Source organism: Trachemys scripta, chromosome 7 (genome assembly GCF_013100865.1).
Source record: "Trachemys scripta elegans isolate TJP31775 chromosome 7, CAS_Tse_1.0, whole genome shotgun sequence".
In the NCBI taxonomy this organism is placed as follows: domain Eukaryota; kingdom Metazoa; phylum Chordata; order Testudines; family Emydidae; genus Trachemys; species Trachemys scripta.
The window spans coordinates 50,611,681-50,631,418 of record NC_048304.1 but is presented as its reverse complement, the minus strand read 5'-3'; the positions used below and the strand labels follow the sequence as shown (position 1 = coordinate 50,631,418).

Below are 19,738 nucleotides of genomic sequence, written 5' to 3'. Positions count from 1 at the left end.
GTCCAGATGATGAAGACGTCATCAATGTAGCGCAAGTAGAGTAGGGGCGTTAGGGGACGAGAGCTAAGGAAGCGCCGACTTAGAACAACGCTTCCTTTAACCTGTCTGGTCATTCTATGACAGATCTGTGGGTGGCTCTCTTAAAACAGAAAAACTTCAAAAACAGACTCCAACGAGAGACTGCTGAGCTGGAATTGATATGCAAACTAGACACAATCAACTCAGGATTAAATAAGGACTGGGAATGGCTGAGCCATTACAAACATTGAATCTATCTCCCCTTGTAAGTATTCTCACACTTGCTTCTTATCAAACTGTCTGTACTGAGCTAGCTTGATTATCACTTCAAAAGTTTTTTTTTTCTCTTACTTAATTGGCCTCTCAGAATTGGTAAGACAACTCCCACCTGTTCATGCTCTCTGTATGTGTGTGTATACATATATCTCCTCAATATATGTTTCACTCTATATGCATCCGAAGAAGTGGGTTGTAGCCCACGAAAGCTTATGCTCTAATAAATTTTGTTAGTCTCTAAGGTGCCACAAGTACTCCTGTTCTTTTTGAGGATACAGACTAACACGGCTGCTACCCTGAAACCTAAAACTCCACTTCTGTAAGAGGCATAGCGATTAGGTCAGCATAGTTAGGTTGACTTAGTGTCAGTGTAGAGGCTGCATTGACCGTTCTGGCTGTCAGCCCCTAGCGGCTGAGAGCCCGAGCCCTGCCAGCCCAGGGCTGACAGCACAAGCCCCGCCGGGCTATGAGGTGGTGGTGGGGCTCCAGCTGTCAGCTCGTGGGTGGCGAGGCTCCTGCTGTTAGTGCTCCACCTCAGTTGATGCAAGTGCTCCTGATGAGGACATTTACCACCAACAGAACAAGGGTAGTGTGGACATGAACAGCTGATTTCATTACTGTGGTGGCAGTAGGTCGACCCACCTGACTTAATGTTGTGTTGACATGCCCACAGTAGCACCAACACAGGGTCAAGCTAACCTGCCCTCACCTGGCTTTAATCTACCTGTAATTCAGTGCTGAGCTAAGGGCCAGGTCTATCAAGCCTCCGAGGGCCTCCTTCCCAGCACCAGGAGCTGCCTGCAAGCTGAGGAAAAGGGGATGGAGCCAGGGATCCTGACTCCCCTCAGGACCGTTTCCAAGCTGGTGCAGAGTCAGTTTCAATTCCTGGAATGCCTGGTTGTCAGGTGCCTGCTACTGTGGGGTGAGTGCCTCAGTGCTGGCTGCACTGCGCTAGAAAGCTTTAGTGTCGGGCCACCCAATCCCCCTGCCTTGTAGATAAACTCCTGTCCCAGACCTGCTCCCTGACTCCATCCCTGTGCTCCCAGTAGCTACTCATCCTCCTCCATAGCCAGACTCGAGAGAGCAGCTACTCAGCACCTGACTAGCCACCATCCTTCTCCAAAGAGAGCTGGTTTGCTCCCCACCTTGATACCCTGCAGCACTTAACTTCCATGTGCCCCCAGGCCTCCTCACACTTCTAAGCGACCCCTAATGCGGGCTTGGGATGCATCAGGCGAGGTATTTCCAGTAGAGATAAGGAGGTGTTAGTACCATTATAGAAGGCACTGGTGAGACCTCATCTGGAATATTGTGTGTAGTTCTGGTCTCCCACGTTTAAGAAGGATGAATTCAAACTGGAACAAGTACAGAGAAGGGCTACTATGATGAGCCGAGGAATGGAAAACCTATCTTATGAAAGGAAACTCAAAGAGCTTGGCTTGTTTAGCCTAACCAAAAGAAGGCTGAGGGGAGATGTGATTGCTCTTTATAAATATATCAGAGGGATAAATATCAAGGAGGGAGAGGAATTATTTAAGCTCACTACCAATGTGGACACAAGAACAAATTGATATAAACTGGCCATCAGGAAGTTTAGACTTGAAATTAGACGAAGGTTTCTAACCATCAGAGTGAAGTTCTGGAACAGCCTTCCAAGAGGAGCAGTGGGGGCAAAAGACATATCTGGCTTCAAGACTAAGCTTGGCAAGTTCATGGAGGGGATGGTATGATGGGATAGCCTAATTTTGGCAATTAATTGATCTTTGACTATTAGCGGTAAATATGCCCAATGGCCTGTGATGGGATGGTAGATGCAGTGGGATCTGAGTTATTACAGAGAATCCTTTCCTGGGTGTCTGGCTGGTGAGTCTTGCCCACATGCTCAGGGTTTAGCTGATCGCCAGGACAGGTTGGCAGAGGCCCTGGGGGTTTTTCGCCTTCCTCTGCAGCGTGGGGCACAGGTCACTTACTGGAGGATTCTCTGCATCTTGAAGTCTTTAAACCATGATTTGAGGACTTCAATGCTCAAACATAGGTTAGGGATTTATTGTGGGAGAGGGTGGGTGAGATTCTGTGGCCTGCGTTGTGCAAGTCAGACTAGACTATCATAAGGGTCCCTTCTGCACTCAAGTCTATGACTCTATAATACTTTCCCACCTTCCCTCCAGCCAAACTCCCCCACTGGTCATCTCTCCCTCACTGCCCCAGTGCTCCCCTCACTGAGGGCCCAACCCATCGATCAGAGCTGCTGGAGGGAGGGAAAATTAGGGAGCCATCCAGGATTCCAGCCCAATGCTCCTGTGACAGCCAAGGGACTGATCACCTCCACGCCACATGTAAGGATAGATGCTGGAAAGCCCCCATGCAGAGCTCCAGCTCCACCCAAGGGTGCCAGCCCACACTCTGGAGATGGAACGACCGACAGCTCTGAGCCTGGCCTCTGGCCATGTATCTACCATGGCTCCACCACTGCAGCTTCTCAGCTGCCAGCTTCATGCCCTGCCCAGTGCCCTTCTACCACAGATACCAGGGAATAAGATACCAGGGCACAGCAGCTGCAATACTTTAATAGGCCCCACAGGACTTACCAGACTGGCTCAGAGCAGAGGCCTATATAACCCAGGTCCCTGCCTCCATCAGTGGCCTGCACCAGCTAGCTCAGAGGAATGTGCAAGAGTGTCTCAGCTACTTTCAAATTCTGTTTCCCAGTGAGAGCCTGGCTCCCTGAGTGCAATGGAAGAAGTGAGACCTTCGCTGAGAAGAGACAGCAGCGGCCACCTCAGGTTACAAATCAGCTAGCTCCATATTGTACACCACATTTATTTAATAAAGGCACACATTCTCAGGGACATACAGGAATTGGGGCACCCACACAGCACGGGCTGGGCACTGACACAAACAGCTGCTGATGCTGAAATCAGTGGAGTTAGTGCTCTGCCTTTAATCCATTCATTTTGGTTTCCAGATAAGCCTGTACCAATACTGGATCTGTCCGGCCAGCTCTCTAACAAGCCATGCTCACTAACCAATTCATTATAAACAGCACAATTTGAAGAGGGCTCCATTGTATCAGGGCAAGATCTGGAACAGAACCACTTGGGAAATGTGAGACGTCAGACTGAGTTTAAGGCCAATGACAGCAGAATAAAGCCCTCCTCTAGCAATCAGCAGCCCCATCATATTTCTTTCCCAGTAAGTGTAACTGGGCTGGTATTTTGCATTTAACACTCAACAAGCAGTAGGGAGGGATCCGTCTCAGAGGAGCATTTCTAAACTCATCATATCATTTAAAAAAATTGATTAAATATATAAAAATATAAGTTCCAAACCAAAGTTTGCAGAGCATCCAGAAAATCATAGATGCCTGCCCCTTTAAGAGCCTGGTACAGAGACGTGAAGTTCTTGATTCTGGAAAATAAAGCCCTACAGAAGTGGCGAGCTGGGAAAGGCCACCTGCTCCTGGTGCTGCTGAGCTAGAAATGCTAAGATCACCCCATTCCCCACTGCCTCATTACAGACCCGCCTCCTCATCAAACCTGTGCATGCCAAGCAGCTGCTTGGAGGTCAGATAAAACAGTACAGTGCCTATCGCATGCCCACTGTACAGCAACAAATCACACACAGTTTTGCTCTATGGACAATCGGCAGGCTGGCTACCCGCTGGGATGGCAGAGACAGCAACACAGAATGGTTGTCTGCCATGGATTCTGGCCTTGTCCCTTCCAAAGCAGTCTCCTGCTAGGCTAAGTCCCCAGCTGCCATGACTAGGTGTAAGGTGTCAAATTAAAAACCAGATTCGTGCCTGAGGCAGACTCCTCCTTTCAGGTGGGGTTGCACCAGGCACGCTCTGGCCCAAAGACTCCAGGATAGGGAGAGGATTGCCATGCCACTACTAGCCAGGACAGTTGGAGATGAAACATCCAGCATGGGGAGACTGCCCATCCCTGGCGTGGAAATCAGCTCTGGATGCTACAGGCTAACAGACACTGGATCCCCTTCCTCATCTTCAGGGATACGATACTCCTGAAACCAAGCTAGAGTGCTGTGTCCCCCAAGGGGCCCGTTGCCACCAGAAGTGCCAAAGCCTTAGAGACCAGGGAAGCAGGGCGAGGAAATTCATTGTTTATTCTCTGCCAACAAAGGCTCCTGGGGGAAATGCAGCCTTGTAAGGCCAGGCCCGAACCAATCAGCAGCCAGGAGATTTCTAAGTCTGATTTGTCCCACACTTTACTGCATTGCCTAGGAGTGAGGCTGAGATGAGTCAAACCAAGCAGAGTTGAGGGATCCACACACCCCACCCACAGGGAGTCCTGAGCTCTTGAGCACAAACCAGTGACCTTGTACGTCAGGCAAAGGCAGGCAGGTTGCTCAGTGCCAGGAGCCCCATCTCCCAGGACAGCTGGCAGCACATGGCATATCCTGCCTCGCCATGCTCACGGTGTAGTCAGCCTGGACTGGATCAACAGCGAACTACGAAAGGGCAGTTTCAGCCCATGGGAGAGTTCTGACACTGTGTGTTGGTCCCAGTGCCTTGGTTCTGCAGAGATGTAGGTAAGCTCCACGGCTTCTGCCCACGCATGCCTAAGTGATCAGGAAAGCCTTCAGATTTACTGAAGGAAGCTGTCCAGTTTTGCCTGGCTGGTGCCAGAGGAGGAAGCTGTGGATGCTGGCCTGGAGACGTTCCTCTTCCTGCTCTTTACAGCTAAGGGACGGATCTCCATTGGGTTTGTCTGAAGGGAAAACTGTCAGGGAAAACAAGTCTGAAAATGGGGAGTAGGGTGATTTATTACCAGCTCCAGGATAGGATAGGTTAACTTTTAAATCAGGACCATGTGGAAGGGTCTCAGACCTGCCCAGAGAACATGGCCACACAAGTGACAGTCCAAGAGCTGCCAATTATTACATAGTGATCAGATGACTCAGATCCCCCATTCCTTGTGAATGACATGATTCACATACAGGTCAAATACAGCCCCAGGACCTGTGCCCACGTACATACAAGACCCACAGCAGCACAGTATCTGAGCCACAAGTTCCCAGATTGATCAGAATCTTGTAAGTTTCCCTCAAGAGTTCCCATCAACCAATTTGTCTCCCTTCCTCCTCCCCCAGTGCCTGGAGGACAGAGCTGTGTAGTGGGACTACACACCAGAACAGTGTCTTTAATCAGACATGTAGTTAGATATTTTGCTCTCCCAGCTGGGCCATGTTTGGTGTGCAGTTTAACTTGGTGCATAGAAAACAGACTAATTAAAATAAGTCTTTTCTGTGGGCAAAGTGCTCACTTAAACAAGTTCCACCACGTTCTCCCTTAAAGAGTTCCCAGCCCATTCCCAAGTGAAGCCCATGCATTAATCACCCTACATACTCGCCCCAAATGAGAGAGAAGCAAAGCAGAACTTCCTGCCCGCTTATTTCCACAGTGCAGATGGTGGGGAAGGATACGGGCTGTATGAACTTAGTTCTACCTCCTAAGCCATCATACCCCATTCTCACCTAGAAGAGAAGAGAGAAAAGATATCACCACGCAAGGTCTGCCTCTTGGGTGATGCTAGGTACTTCACCCAAGCTGGAAGTTTGCAGTGTACTGGAAGGGAGGGACAGTTCCAGGCACCTTATGTACAGAATGCTTTGGTCAAAGCAGACTAGCAACTAAGGTGCCTGACCTGAGACAATAAAGAAGCCAAAGTTTCAGGAAATGCTGAGCAACTGCCCTCTCACGATCAGGACCCTTTGAGGGTCTCCAAGTTGGGTGCCCAAAGTCACTTTTGAAGAACTTGGCCATATTCTGATGGAAGCTTACACAACAGACAGAACCTCCCTTAAAGAAATAGGACCTTTAGTGGGAAACGTGGGGGAGACACACAAGCTGCCGAGAGCTAGAGGAATGATGGTGGACAGGATCTCAGTGAAGGGCGATGGCCATTTGACTAGCTTCACAGTGCATGAGGGAAGACAGAGGGCTCTAAAGGGAAGTCTCTAGCCACATTTCTCACATCCACAAACACATAGGGAAAGCAAGAGTCTTGTTTGCATTCACTCCCTCTTAGATCACTCAGGGGGCTAGGATGCCTATGACTGACCCTTGACAAGCCTCCACCACTGGAGGGCAGGGAGCAGCATCCTTGCTCTGATTGGCCAGGGCACATACTCACAGCTCCTGTGTTCTTGTGTGGCCCCAGCAGGCTGCTCACAGGTGGCTTCCTGGAAAGAACCGAGTTCCTGATGAATGCAGGAAAGAATTCTTCTAGAGGGTCATCCTCTTGCTCACCTGCCCAGTTCTGTCCCAGGAAAGAGAGCATGAGCAGCTTTACTCCCTGAATTTCATTTACAGAAACAGATATCACTGAAAACCTTACCAAGCAGCTTAGGAATTATTGCTCATGTACCCCATGGTTTACCCTTTTAACGTGGACCATGGAACTGCAGCTTCTCAGCTAGTCAGTATCAATGTCTATGGTTTCTTGCTATTAAGAACAAAGCTTGGGAGCAAGTGTTTGTGTTTCATGTGGCTAGTAAGACCAGCTCTCTTCAAAGTGTTTGCTGCCATGATCCTTAGAGTTTAACACCACTGGTGTCATTGGCAATAGCAATAGTGTGTGTGCCAACTGAGTGCACTGTAGAAATGCCCAGAAACTATTAAGAACGGATGGCCGGCAAACCTAGAACAGCCCTTGGACTTAGGCAGCTGTGTTAGAGCATTTGTATGAACACCGTCTACGCCAGTGGTTTTCAGGCTTTTTCCCCTCGTGACCCAGTTGAAGAACATTGTTGATGCCCGTGACCCAACATAATTATATCTTTTAACTAGAGTTTTCATAAAATCATAATATTGCAATACATTCCAGCTTAACCCACTTTACATAACTAACACTAGACACTAGCCTTAGTAAGCCTATGGCAAGGAGTGTGGGAAGTGGCCCTGGGTAGGGGAGAGGGTGGGGTTTGGGGGTGAGGGCTCTAAGGTGGGGCCAGGGATGAGGAGTTTGGGGTGCAGGCAGGCTGCCCCAGGGCTGGGGCCGGAGGACTCCTCACAGCCCTCTGCCCATTGGCAGCAGCTAGCTCCGGGGGAAGGGCCTCTCTCTCCCCCTGCCAGCAGGCAGCACGGAGCACAGAGCACCAGGGGAAGGGCCTCTCTCTTCCTCTGCATGGAGCTCCATGGGAAGGGTCCCTCTCTCCTGGCTGACAGCAGCGAGCTCCAGGGCTGGGGGAGAGGCCTGCAGCAGCCCTGCAAGACCCAACTTGCTCCTCTCCCCAGTTCCCACCCACCACCTACCTCTTTCCTCTCCAGGTCCCTGCTGTGTGGCCCTTTAGAGCTGCTGCACGGCAACAATCATTATAATTTGAATCAGCAGTGCCTGACATTCTGCGACCCAATACTAGGTCAGGACCCATATTTTGAAAAACACTGGTCTAGGCGATGCACCTTGGAGCATGTATTGCAGTACTAAGATCAGAGCATGATGGTTGTACAGCCCAAGCGGAGGGATATTCTGGTCAATTTCTTAAGTCTATTACCAGATTGAGAATAGCAGGGGGATCTAAGAGGCCAGCAATTGGTTACTTTACCTCCACTGTTTCCTTCAAAACTTTTTTTGCTAAGTTTGTCACAGGAGGCCTGTAAGAAATCAGATCAGTGAGTCGGACATCTATCTGCTGTAGGTTCACTGCTTCAGAGGATTGCAGCCATTAGCAGAGAGTTTGCAAGGGAGAGGAGCTGCTGGATGGAAGGCCAAACAAAGATTAATGTCTCCTGCTGCAATTAATCAAATGGGTAGAGATCCTGAAGCTCAGCAAAAAAGTGAGCATTAGAGGGACTGAAGCTTGGTCCTCTTGGTCCCACCTAGGACTGGAGAAAGGGGAGAACTCACGGCTTTTTATCCAGCTTGTTTTTTTTTGCAGGGGCTGTGATTGATTTCTGAGGCTGATGCTCAGGCGTCTCGACATCAAAGGTGGCGTCCAGGTCGATCTTGTGGCTATGGGCCGGGCGGTGGAGCTTTGGGCTCAGCAGTTCCACAGGAGCAGGGCTGCAAGGCCATTTCAGACACGTCAGCCATCACCATCAAGTTACATACCGTCCACCAGACAGACAAGAGAGAGACCTTAATGCTCCAAGCTGCACTGTCTCTCAGGAGCAGCGGTTGTAAATATTTATATCTTGTCATGGTGCCAGAACCCCTGCTCAGGATGGGTACCCCATTGAACAAACACAGAAACTGCGGTCTCAGATGACACAGCCCAGAGCTAGCATTTGTTGCACCACAGAACTGCACACATTCATGTAAGCTTCTTCCCTTCAATTTCAGTAGGCTTGGCAGAATTCTATTTTTTGTTATAATTTCAATAGATAATGTTTATTTTTATGCTTTTTAAAATTCTCAATTTAAATGTTCAGTTTCAGGAAATTATTGGGTGTGTGTGCGCGTTAGACAATTTAATGACAACAGATGCAGAGATTCAAAAAGTTAAAGATTTGTAACGGTTAAAACACAAAACGGCCAACATCACATCAAAATCTATGAAGTAAACAGCCTTACATCAATCATTAGTTCTCAAGCAGCATTTTTCTTTGCCTAGCTGTAAATTACCATTACCATTGATGGAAATATGTTGGCATCAGTTTGTGTATGTACAGTGAAATGGATGTTCGTCAACATTTACTGATAAAAATCAAATCTTTCCAAGCCTAAATTGAAGGCACTTGGGTCAAGATTATTTCACCCAAAGCCCTTTCCATCCAGAGGGTCTGAGCCCTGTTTGAGGAAACTGTACCACATACTCCTTATAGGAGTGCACCTCGAATGCTGCTGCTCAATCTAGTTCACCCCACCTGCCATCCAGAGGTGGGGAAGTTACAGTACCTTCCAAACAATGTAAGCTCAAAGGCATTCCAGCATCACCACATCACGTTCAAGCCTAATATACAAGCTAGCCTGCTGGGAACTCCTTTTCAGCACAGCCTTTCACCCCAATGTTCTTAACTAAGATCCCAAAGTTGATAGATCTAACAAATCCAGAGTAGTTACAATGACACTTCTCTAATGTTGGGTTATAACAGCAGCCACTAGGAACAAAACTGGAGTTTCACTTATAACCTACCCCTTCATTTTGTTCCCTCAGAGCTTTCCAAATCACACCTGAGTCCCTCTCCGATCACATGCTTCCAGATACCTACAAACCATGTCCTCCCATCAACCTAGTATAAGTGAGAGGGGATGAGAAAGATACAAAAACAAAAACAACAAAACCAGAGTTTTTTTAGATGGTTCTGCACATTCACACTTATGGGGACTGCACTGCCTCCTTCTAGCAGGGCTCTCCCACACCATCCTGACACACTGAGGACAAGGCAGTAAAGGGGGTGGAGAGTCCTCATCACCTGTGTTCCTTCCACTGCAAAGCCAGAGACAGAACAAACAAGGACTCTGACAGAGAGGGGGAGGCAGGTGGGAAGAGTAAGCATGCAGAGCCATCTCGAGGGATGCCGGTTACAAGTAAGTTAAGTTCATTTTTTCGAGTGGCTCTGCATATTGCCACCTATGGGACAGACTGAGGAGCAGTGCTCAAACTCACCTGGAGATGGGAGCAGAGTCCTAACCGAACAGAGACTGAAGCACCGCTTTATCAAATCCAGCATCTGCCCTAGAGATCAAGTCCAAACCATAGTGCCTGGTTACAGTGTGTACCGAAGCGCGGGTTGAAGCTCTGCAAATTTCCTGACTCGTGGTATGCGGAGACCACCTTAGGGAGGAACATGGGGTGTGGGCAGAGCTGGACCTTGTCCTTGTGAAAAACCGTGTACGGGGGTTCAGAGGTCAGGGCCCTGAGCTCCAAGACTCGTCTAGCTGACGTAATAGCAACCAGAAATGCCACCTTCCATGAAAGGTGAGACCAGAGCACGTGGCCAATGGCTCAAATGGGGGCCCCCGTAAGACGAGCTAAGACCAGGTTTAAGTCCCACTCTGGAACCGGGGGTCTAGAGTATGGGAAGAGGCGACTGCAGAGATACCAGCGGCGGCTTGCCTCTGGAGTGTGGGGCCGACATGGGCGGGGCTCCGAGCACAGGCATGGACATGACCTCCTGGGCCGGCTGGAGGGTTTTGGGTGTGGAAGGCATCCAGACATCTGGAGAGGCCTGTTCCAAAGAGGCCGGGCTACTCCGCTCTACGCGAGTTGGAGGCCTGGGGCCCGATGGGGATCGAGGACTTCCCGACATGGGCCTAGCCTCTTTCTGAGACTTCCTTCGGTGCCATTGCGAGGAGGGAGTCTTGGTCCTCTTGGCATGTCCCGTGGATGGGGAGCAGTACTGACTGGTCGAAGGCACCGGCTGATCGCCGCGTACTGAAACTGTGGTGCCCGGTACCGGCTTGTTGTTGTGTGCCGGGGACAGGGTCAGTGCCGACTACATCAGAATGCCCCGGAGCCTAATGTCTCTTTCCCTTTTGGTCCAGGGCTTAAACGATTTGTAAATTTTGCACCTTTCGCTGGTGTGGTTCTCTCCCAGACAGTGCAAACAGTCTGTGTGCAGGTCGCTCTTTGGCATAGAACGCCGACAAGAATCGCACGACTTAAATCCCGGGGCTCGGGGCATGCCCCGGCCTGGGCTCACTGACTAACCAAACTAAACTAACTACATATACTAAACCAACGAACAGTTCTGGGGACAAGCTACAGCGAAGCTCCGACGCACCTTTACTGGCGGCAAGAAGGAACTGAGGGTGGGGGGAGCACGCAGCTTCCCTTATACCGCGCCAGGCAGGCGCCACTCCAGGAGTTGCGGGGGCACTCCCTCCCCATGGGTACTGCTAGGGGAAAAACTTCCAGCACTGGTGCATGTGGCGAGCACGCACACCTATTGTGGAATACACATGAGCAATCACTCAAAGAAGAAACCATATAACCCATGTGGTGTTTAGCATACGGCACAAACAATCTAGACAATTTATGACAATTTTTCGTTCTAAGTAGTAGGCGAGAGCCCGTCTGGCGCATACAGTGTGTAGGATGATTCCCCCTTATTAGAGTGCAGTTTGGGTGGGTGGGGGGAGGGCAAATTACTTGTCTGACTGACATGAAAATCAGAGAGACAATGTCGGTGAGATAATACCTTCTGTTAGTGAGAGAGACAAGTTCATGCAGAGCTCTTTTGACCTGAAGAAGAGTTCTCTGTAAGCTTGAAAGCTTGTCTCTCTCATCAGCAAAGTAAGTCTACAAAACATATTACCTCACCCAATTTGTCTCTCTAATATTCTAGCACCAACACTGCTACAATAACACTGCCTATGAAAATCAGACACCACCTTAGGTAAGAACCTGGGATCAGGTCTGAGACCTACCTTGTCCTTCTGAAAAGGAGTGAAAGGTGGATCAGCCACAAGGCCATTCAATTCACTCACTTTCCTAGCTGACATGATGGCAATAGCAAAAGCTGTTCTGATAGATAAATGCTAGAAAGAACACTCCGCCCAGGGTTCAAGGGGCATGGCCAACACCAAATTGAGATTCCAAGAACAGACAGTATAAATGTAATAAACTTTTCATAAACCTTTTGACTGAATGAAGAAACAGCAATCCACTACTAAATAAAGTATGATACACAGAATTGGCTACCAAAGGGACTTTTAACAATGAGTTAGATAAGCCCCAGACTTTAAGTACATTAAATATTCCAGAACACAAGGAATGAAAGCAGATACATATCAAGTTTTCTTGTTTTCTATGCTTAAAATCTGGTCCTCTTTAAACGCTAATCGCTCTAGTGGGCTGTTTTCTACAGTTAATTAGCCTGCCCTGAACAGATGAAGAACATGACTGCTCAAGAGCAAAGTTCGAGCACCCATGCTGTCAAGTGAAGAGACAGCGGGTCTGGGTGAAAGATCTTGTCCTCCTGCTGAGATAGTAGGTCTGGAGGCAGAGGAAGACACAGAAAGACTTGGCCAGACAAGTTGCAGAAGATAAGTAAACCACTGTTGATGGTGTCAGGCTGGGGCAATGAGAATTATCCTTGCCCTGCCCTACCATCTTTTTCACTAACTTTCTGGATCAATGGCAAGGCAGACATCAAACCCTTTCCCTGTGCAAAAGGAAAGCATATGACAAGGATAGACTGTCCCTGCTCACTCTGCAGTGGAAGAGGTGACTCTCTTTGTTGGAACTAATTATGAACAGGTCTACCTCCAGTCAACCCCACTGGAGAAAAGACAGTTACCTTTTCCGTAACTGGTGTTCTTTGAGATGAGTTGCTTATGATTATTCCACAATGGGTGTGCGTGCTCGCCATGTGCCCTGGTGCTGGAAGTTTTCCCCCTAGCAGTACCCGTAGGGGAGCGCCCCTAGCGCCCCCTGGAGTGGCTCCTCTATGGTACGGTATAAGGGGCGCTGAGCACTCCCCCCACCCTCAGTTCCTTCTTGCCAGACAACTCTGACAGAGGGGAAGGAGGGTGGGATGTGGAATAGAAATGAGTAACACATCTCGAAGAACACCAGTTACAGAAAAGGTAACTGTCTTTTCTTCCTCAAGTGATTGCTCAAGTGTATTCCACAATAGGTGATTCCAAGATATATCTGCTGGAGGTGGGTAGGAGTTCACAAACTCTCGGGACTGAGCACAGCCCTGCTGAACCCGGCATCTTCCCCAGTTTGGTAGACGATCGCATAATGCGAGGTGAACATGTGAACTGAAAACCATGTGGCAGCCCTGCAAATGTCCTGAATGGGGACATGGGCTAAAAAGGCAGCCGACGAGTCTTGCACCGTAGTAGAGTGTGCCCTCACAATTGACAGCGGGGGCAGGGGGCTCAGAGGTCAGGGCCCTGAGTTCCGAGACCCGTCTAGTAGATGTGATCACCACCAGGAAGGCTACCTTCCATGAGAGGTGCGACCAGGAGCATGTAGCTAGTGGCTCAAAGGGGGGAACCCGTCAACTGGGCCAGCACCAAGTTCAGGTCCCACTGCGGGACTGGAGGCCTAACCTACGGGAAGAGACAATCCAACCCCTTAAGGAATTGGCCAGTCATAGCATGGGAGAATACTGTGTGCCCCTGCCCCGGCGGGTGAAAAGCCGATATGGCCGCCAAGTGCACCTTGACGGATGAGGGCACCAGGCCCTGGGCTCTAAGGTGAAGGAGGTAGTCTAAAATGAGCTGGATTGGGGCAGCCACGGGGGAGATGCCCTGCTCAGCCACCCACCAGGAAAACCGAGACCACTTTGCCAAGTAGGCTCGACGCATGGAGGGTTGCTTGCTTTCCAAGAGGACGCACTGAACGCCTTCCGAGCATGTCCTTTCCTCCTGGCCTAATCATTGAGTAGCCACGCCGTGAGGTGAAGTGCCACTAGATTGGGGTGGAGGAGATGGCCCTGGTCCAGCAGGTCCAGGCGGGATGGCAATGGCCACGGTGGGGTGACCAGCAGGCTCATGAGGGTCCCGTACCAATGTTGCATGGGCCATGCCAGGGCAATCAGAAGGATCCGGGCCCTGTCCGTCTTTATCTTTTCCAGGACTTTGCCGATCAGTGGGGTTGGGGGGGGAAGGCACAGAGAAGCTGGCCTCACCAGGATAGGAGGAAGGCATCGGAGATAGTGCCCATACCCCTCCCCCCATGGAGCAGAACTGGGGACACCGGCAGTTCTGCCGGGTCGCGAACAGGTCCACCTGGGGAGTTCCCCACTTTTGGAAAAGTCTGAGCATCACCTCTGGGTGTAGAGACCACTTATGCTGATAGGAGAAGTCTTGGCTCAGGCGATCCGCCCGCGAGTTCTGGGTGCCCAGTACGTGGTAGGCCTGTAGGCAAATGTCATGGGCTATACAGAAACCCCACAACCTGAGGGCTTCCTAGCAGAGGAGCGGGCCCCGCCTTGCCTGTTGATGTAAAACATCGAAGCCGTGTTGTCCGTGAGAACCCTGACCTCCAGGTGCAAACGGAAGGCCACGCACCTCAGCCGGACCGCCCTGAGCTCCTTAATGTTTATATGCAGGGCAAGGTCCTGCGCGGACCACAGGATCTGAACGTCCCCCACATAGGCTCCCCACCCCAGGTCTGATGCGTCGGACATCAGATCTACTGACAGGGGCCTGCCCCTGGACAAGACCCCGGGAAGCATATTACCCAAGGAGGATTACCATTATAGGGAGGCAATCATGGGCTTGGGCACAGTGAGGACCTTGTCCATCCTGTCTCTGGCCTGGGAGAACATTGAGGCCAACAAGAGCTGGAGGGGCCGCATCCTGAGTCTGGGGTGGCGAACCACATGTGCATGCCGACATGTGACCCAGGAGCTGGAGACACGCTCTGGCTGAGGTCACGGGGAACCTTGTGACTATCAACGAGCCCGTTCAGGGTCTTCAATCTGTCCGGTGGGAGGGAGGCGCTGGCCGATGTCGCGTCCAGGACTGCCCCGATAAACTCTATGCACTGTACCGGGATTAATGTGGACATGGGTGTCATTCACCAACAGGCCCAGAGTGGCGCATGTGGATCGGAGGAGTGCCACGTGATCCTGCACCAGCCAGTGGTCTAGATAGGGGAAGATCTGGACCCCATGATGTCTAAGGTAGGCCGCCACCACCGACATGCACTTTGTGAATACCCTGGAAGCAGTAGACAGTCCAAATGGGAGGACTGTAAATTGGTAGTGCTCTTGCCCAACCGTGAAACAGAGGAAGCGCCTGTGCCCCTCAAATATATGAATGTGGAAGTATGCGTCCTGCAGATCGAGGGCGGCATACCAGTCCCTGGGATCCAGGGAGGGGATGATGGAGGCCAGAGAGACCATGTGAAACTTGAGCTTTACCATGTACTGGTTCAGGCCTCAGAGGTCCAGGATGGGCCTGAGTCCCCCTTTGGCTTTCGGGATAAGGGAATAGTACTGCTTGCATTTGAACTCCACTGGCACCACATCCACGGCCTCTAAGCCAAGGAACTGCCCCACCTCTTGCTCTAGCAGGGCCTCATGAGAAGGGTCCCCCCAGGAGGGACGGGGGAGGAGGGTGGGTTGGGTGGGATGGAGGTAAACTGGAGGGTGTAGCCCAAGGAGACGGTGTTGGTGACCCAACGGCCCGAAGTCAGCCACGACCACTCCGAGAGAAAAGCACTCAACCGGTTGGAGAAGGGAAGCTTTATTGTGGGTGGATCCCTGGTGTGAACTGGTAGGTCACCCCCAGGCGTCCCATCAAAACTGACGTTTCCCCGCCTGTTTACCCTTGGAGGACCCAAGCTGGGGGACAGACTGGGACTGCCTCTGCCAACATTTCTTATAGTTCCAAGACTTTTTATAAGGGGGCTCATATTTAGAGTGGGTGGCCTGGGTGGGAGCCTGCTGAGGCTTAAACTTGGACCTAGCCGGAGCCGGGACATAGAGGCTAAGTGTGTTAAGCATAGTGCGGGAGTCTTCCGCGCCGTGAAACTTCACATCCATCTGTTCCGCAAAGAGGGCCTTGCCATCGAATGGGAGGTCCTGCAAGGAGTTCTGCACCTCACTGGACAGCCCAGGCAGCAGGAGCCACAATGCCCTTCTCATGGACACTGCAGAGGCCAGGGACCTTGCAGCTGTATCCACAGCATCTGACGCTGCCTGCAGGGTTCCCCTGGCAGCTGCTGTACCCTCCTCCATCAGAGCTTTGAACTCCTCCTTGTCATGCTCCTGGAGGGAGTCCTCAAATTTGGGTAGAGCACCCCACAAATTGAACTCATACAGACCCAGAAGAGCCTGATGGTTCGCCACTCTTACTGGAAACTTGAGGATGAATAAACCTTTCTCCCAAATAAATCCAGCCTCCTTGAGTCTTTATTTTTTGGAGTAGGGGCTAGTTGGCCCTGCCTCTCCCTGTGGTTAACCGACTCGACCACCAGGGAGTTGGAGGAGGTACAGATATTCATGCCCCTTGGCGGGCATAAAGTACTTCCATTCTGCCCTCTTAGAGATGTGGGGGCAAGAAAGCTGGGGCTTGCCACAAGGCATTTGAAATTTTTGCTACCCTTCGTGGAATGGGAGGGCCACCCTGCCCAGTACCGAGGCGGATAGGACATTGAAGAGGGAGTCCGAGGGTTCCTCCACCTCCTCGGCCTGAAGGTTGAGACTTGATGCCACCCTTTTCAACAGTTCCTGGTGGGCTTTAGAGTCCTCCTGCAGAAGAGAGGGAGGAGGGGCTGTAAATCGCCTCATCAAGGGAGGGTGAGGATGCAGGCGTGGTACTCTGCGTACCCACCGGTACCGGAGGTTCCACCATTTGGTCGCCCTCTGGGCATGGAACCAAAGATGCATGCCCCACTGACTCCTTTCTGGGAGGCTGGGAAAGGGAGGCCAATGATCATTCCAAGGCTCCGGCCACCGAGCGAGCCCTCACCGGGGGGCCATGGGGCCCATTGGTACCACGGTGGCAGCCAAGGAGCCCGGTGTCACTGCACCTGCTGTGGCACTGACGGAGCAGGCTGTTCAACCTGACTAGCTTGTCCCATCGACTGACGACTACGAAAGGAGGCCAGGCTGGTGTACGACCTGCCGCTGTCCCTGGACCGGGAGGAGTAGTGGCATTGGGAATGGTGCTGACCATGAGACTGTGATCCCGACATGGAGGAACAGTACCACCGGTAGCAGCTGCTCCGCGATCAGCTCAGGTGGGCAGATTCGTGACGGCGAGGTGCTGGCGATCAACACCCGGGACTGCGGGAGCGATGCCACGGCACGGTCCTGGAGCGAGACGAAGAACAGGAACAGCGTCGACGCCTGTATCGCAACGGGCTACGATAGCCTCTCGGAGATGAGGATTTCTGGTGCTGTTTGTCTTGGTCTCGACGGGGCCCGCTCCCTTCGCATGGTCTGCGGTCCCTCAAAGCGGAGCGGTGCCTGGAACCCCTGGCATTTGGAACCCAGGCAGACAACCTGGTGGGGGGTCGATGGTGACCGGCATGGACTACACACGGGACGGTTGCTGGGTTGTGAACGGCGTTGGGAACGTTCCCTTGACCGCAAATGGTACCGACCAGGAGGCGACTGCAGAGATCCAAGCGGTGGCTTGCCTCTGGACCGGGGAGCCAATGGTGACTGTACCCCTGGTATCAGCAGAGACATAACGTCCCGGGCCCCTGGCATGGAAGGCACCCGGACATCTGGGGAAGCCTGTGCCAAATGGGCTGGGCTACTCAGCTCAACCTGAGTCGGAGGCCTGGAGGCTGACAGGGACTGAGAACTGCTCAATGTGGGTCTAGTCTCTCCTCCCGTCTTGCTCCGGTGTCTTGGTGGAGACGACCTCTTTTTAGCCTTCTTGGCGTGCCCCATGGACGGGGAGTGGTGCCAACCGGTGGAAGGCACCAAAGGGTTGCCATACACTGTGGTGCCCGGTGTAGACTCAGAGCGGTGCACCGGAGTCGGGGTCAACGCCCACTCCATCAGAATGGCTCGGACCCGAATGTTCCTTTCTTTCTTGGTCCAAGGCTTGAAAGATCTGGAAATCTTGCAGCGATCGCGGAGATGGGTTTCCCCCAGACAGCGTAAACAGTCCGCGTGCGAGTCACTCACTGGCATCGGCCGCCTGCAAGTGTGGGACGACTTAAAGCCCGGGGCATTCCCTGACATGGGCGCACTAACACTAATCTAAACTACTTCACCTACAGGTACTACTACTATGAACGAACAAGAGTTCAAGAGGAAAGCTGCAGACAAGCTGGAGCAGAGCAGTTCTGATGCACCCTCACTGGCGGCAAGAAGGAACTGAGGGCGAGGGGAGCGCGCAGAGCCCCTTATACCACGCCATAGAGGTGCCACTCCAGGGGTCGCTAGGGGCGCTCCCCTATGGGTACTGCTAGGGGAAAAACTTCCAGCACCGATGCACGTGGCGAGCACGTACACCTATTGTGGAATACACGAGCAATCACTTGAAGAAGAATATGGTCCAAACCACCTGGTCCTTAGGGACTGTTCATGCATCTGAGAGCTGCCTCTGTTGAGAAAGTCTGGGACTACATTGCTTTCCTCTGCCAGATGCAGGGCCACAGAATAGACATCGTGAAGGACACGCCAATCCCATACACTTATAGCCTCTACACACAAGAGAGCGGAGTGAGCATCCCCCTACTTGTTGATATTGCTGTATGGTCCATCACCATGTGTACAACCCTGCCCTGTAGGCAAGGGAGGAATGATGCGAGGACCAAGTCTCTCAATTCCAACATGTTGATTTGCTGACTTCTTTCCCGATAAGACCAGTGCCCTCTGTTGTCAGCTGGTTTCCGTGTGTGTTTTCTCTCCATTCACTGTCCCAGCTCTGTGCAGGTAGCTGATCCAGCAGACCTTGATAGAACTATCCAGAAATATCACAGACTCAGTCCGGCGGCAAAGGCACTTGGCCAGGTTTATTATCAATGAAGCATGGTACAAGTTCCCCATAGATACTACAGGTACACACTAACGCACATATGCCCATTACAAGGGACCAGCTCAGTCAGCAATGTGACTTTCTGCTATCCCTGATGCCGGACAAAGGGTTACGGTAAGATTGTCTCAGCCCGACATTTATAGATTAACAACTGGGATACACAATTTATGTACCACCTTACAAGTTTCATGACATCCTTTTGTTACCTCCCCTGGTTCCTGATATTTTGGACAGAACATCCCTAATCATTAATTTGTCAAACCATTTTATCTTACACTAGATTGGGATGTATCTGTACTAGCTAGAATATATTTATGTAAATATCTAGTGCCTAGTACACTAGCAAAAGCTTCGCCACGTTCACATACTGGACAGCAAACTTGTAACCATCTGCTTTAATATATGGCCTGACTTTGGTTCACAGCCTCTGGTTCAGGCCTCAGATCTTGCACCAAGCTCAGTGCTCCAGACTCTCTCTACTACACCCTCTAACTGTCAAATGATTCAGATGTGCCCCCTCAAACCATGTTTGATGCATCTGAAGTTCCCATCAAAGATGGATCCAGTCTACCACTGAGCACACACATTCTGACTGACCACCATTCTAGAGCGACTACAATGTTCTGAGGCATGGAGATTCACATATGAAGTCTGTCCCAAGTTGGTCTGTAGACATTCAGTACTGCACAGGTCTCATTCTCAGATACACAAACGGAGTCACATAAGTAGTGGCTGCCACAAGACCAATGAGACCCCAAAATAATTTTACTCTGAGTAGGATCCTGTTGAATTTTTAATAGATACTGGCTCATCTGAAGACATCTGTCCTCCAGTAGCAAGGCTCTTCCACAGAGTCTGGTATGGAGCTTCTACAGAGCATAGAATTGACTTTGGGTGGTTGAGAAGAAGCCCAAGGTCTGAAAGGGGACTGGTTGTCAGAGCAATATGGCGTAACAGGTCCTCACATACACAATAATCTTCAGTAGCTAATTGTCCAAGAAGGGGTAAACAAAAATACTTTGATTCCCAGGTGAACTGCTACCAGAGAGAGGCTCTTTGTAAAATCTCTGGAC

The 19,738-nt window shown here is 51.0% G+C and overlaps 1 protein-coding gene across 6 annotated transcripts in view; it reads right to left on the bottom strand.

Annotated features, from left to right (window-relative positions):
- Positions 1-3,098: 3,098 nt before the first annotated feature.
- The window catches only part of TRAIP (TRAF interacting protein), a 58,460-nt gene continuing 41,820 nt past the window's right edge, over positions 3,099-19,738 (bottom strand). For 3 of the 6 annotated variants that reach the window (XM_034775628.1, XM_034775632.1, XM_034775629.1), the window contains 5 exons: positions 8,166-8,321; positions 7,864-7,912; positions 6,450-6,575; positions 5,740-5,790; positions 3,099-5,024 (listed from right to left, as the gene is read on the bottom strand). In XM_034775628.1, coding sequence (XP_034631519.1) covers positions 4,902-5,024; positions 5,740-5,790; positions 6,450-6,575; positions 7,864-7,912; positions 8,166-8,321 — 505 coding nt within the window. In that variant the 3' untranslated portion in view covers positions 3,099-4,901. Of the gene's footprint in view, positions 5,037-5,662; positions 5,791-6,449; positions 6,576-7,863; positions 7,913-8,165; positions 8,322-19,738 lie in introns of those variants that run through there. The other 3 variants (XM_034775630.1, XM_034775633.1, XR_004646458.1) reach the window with 3 other exon arrangements.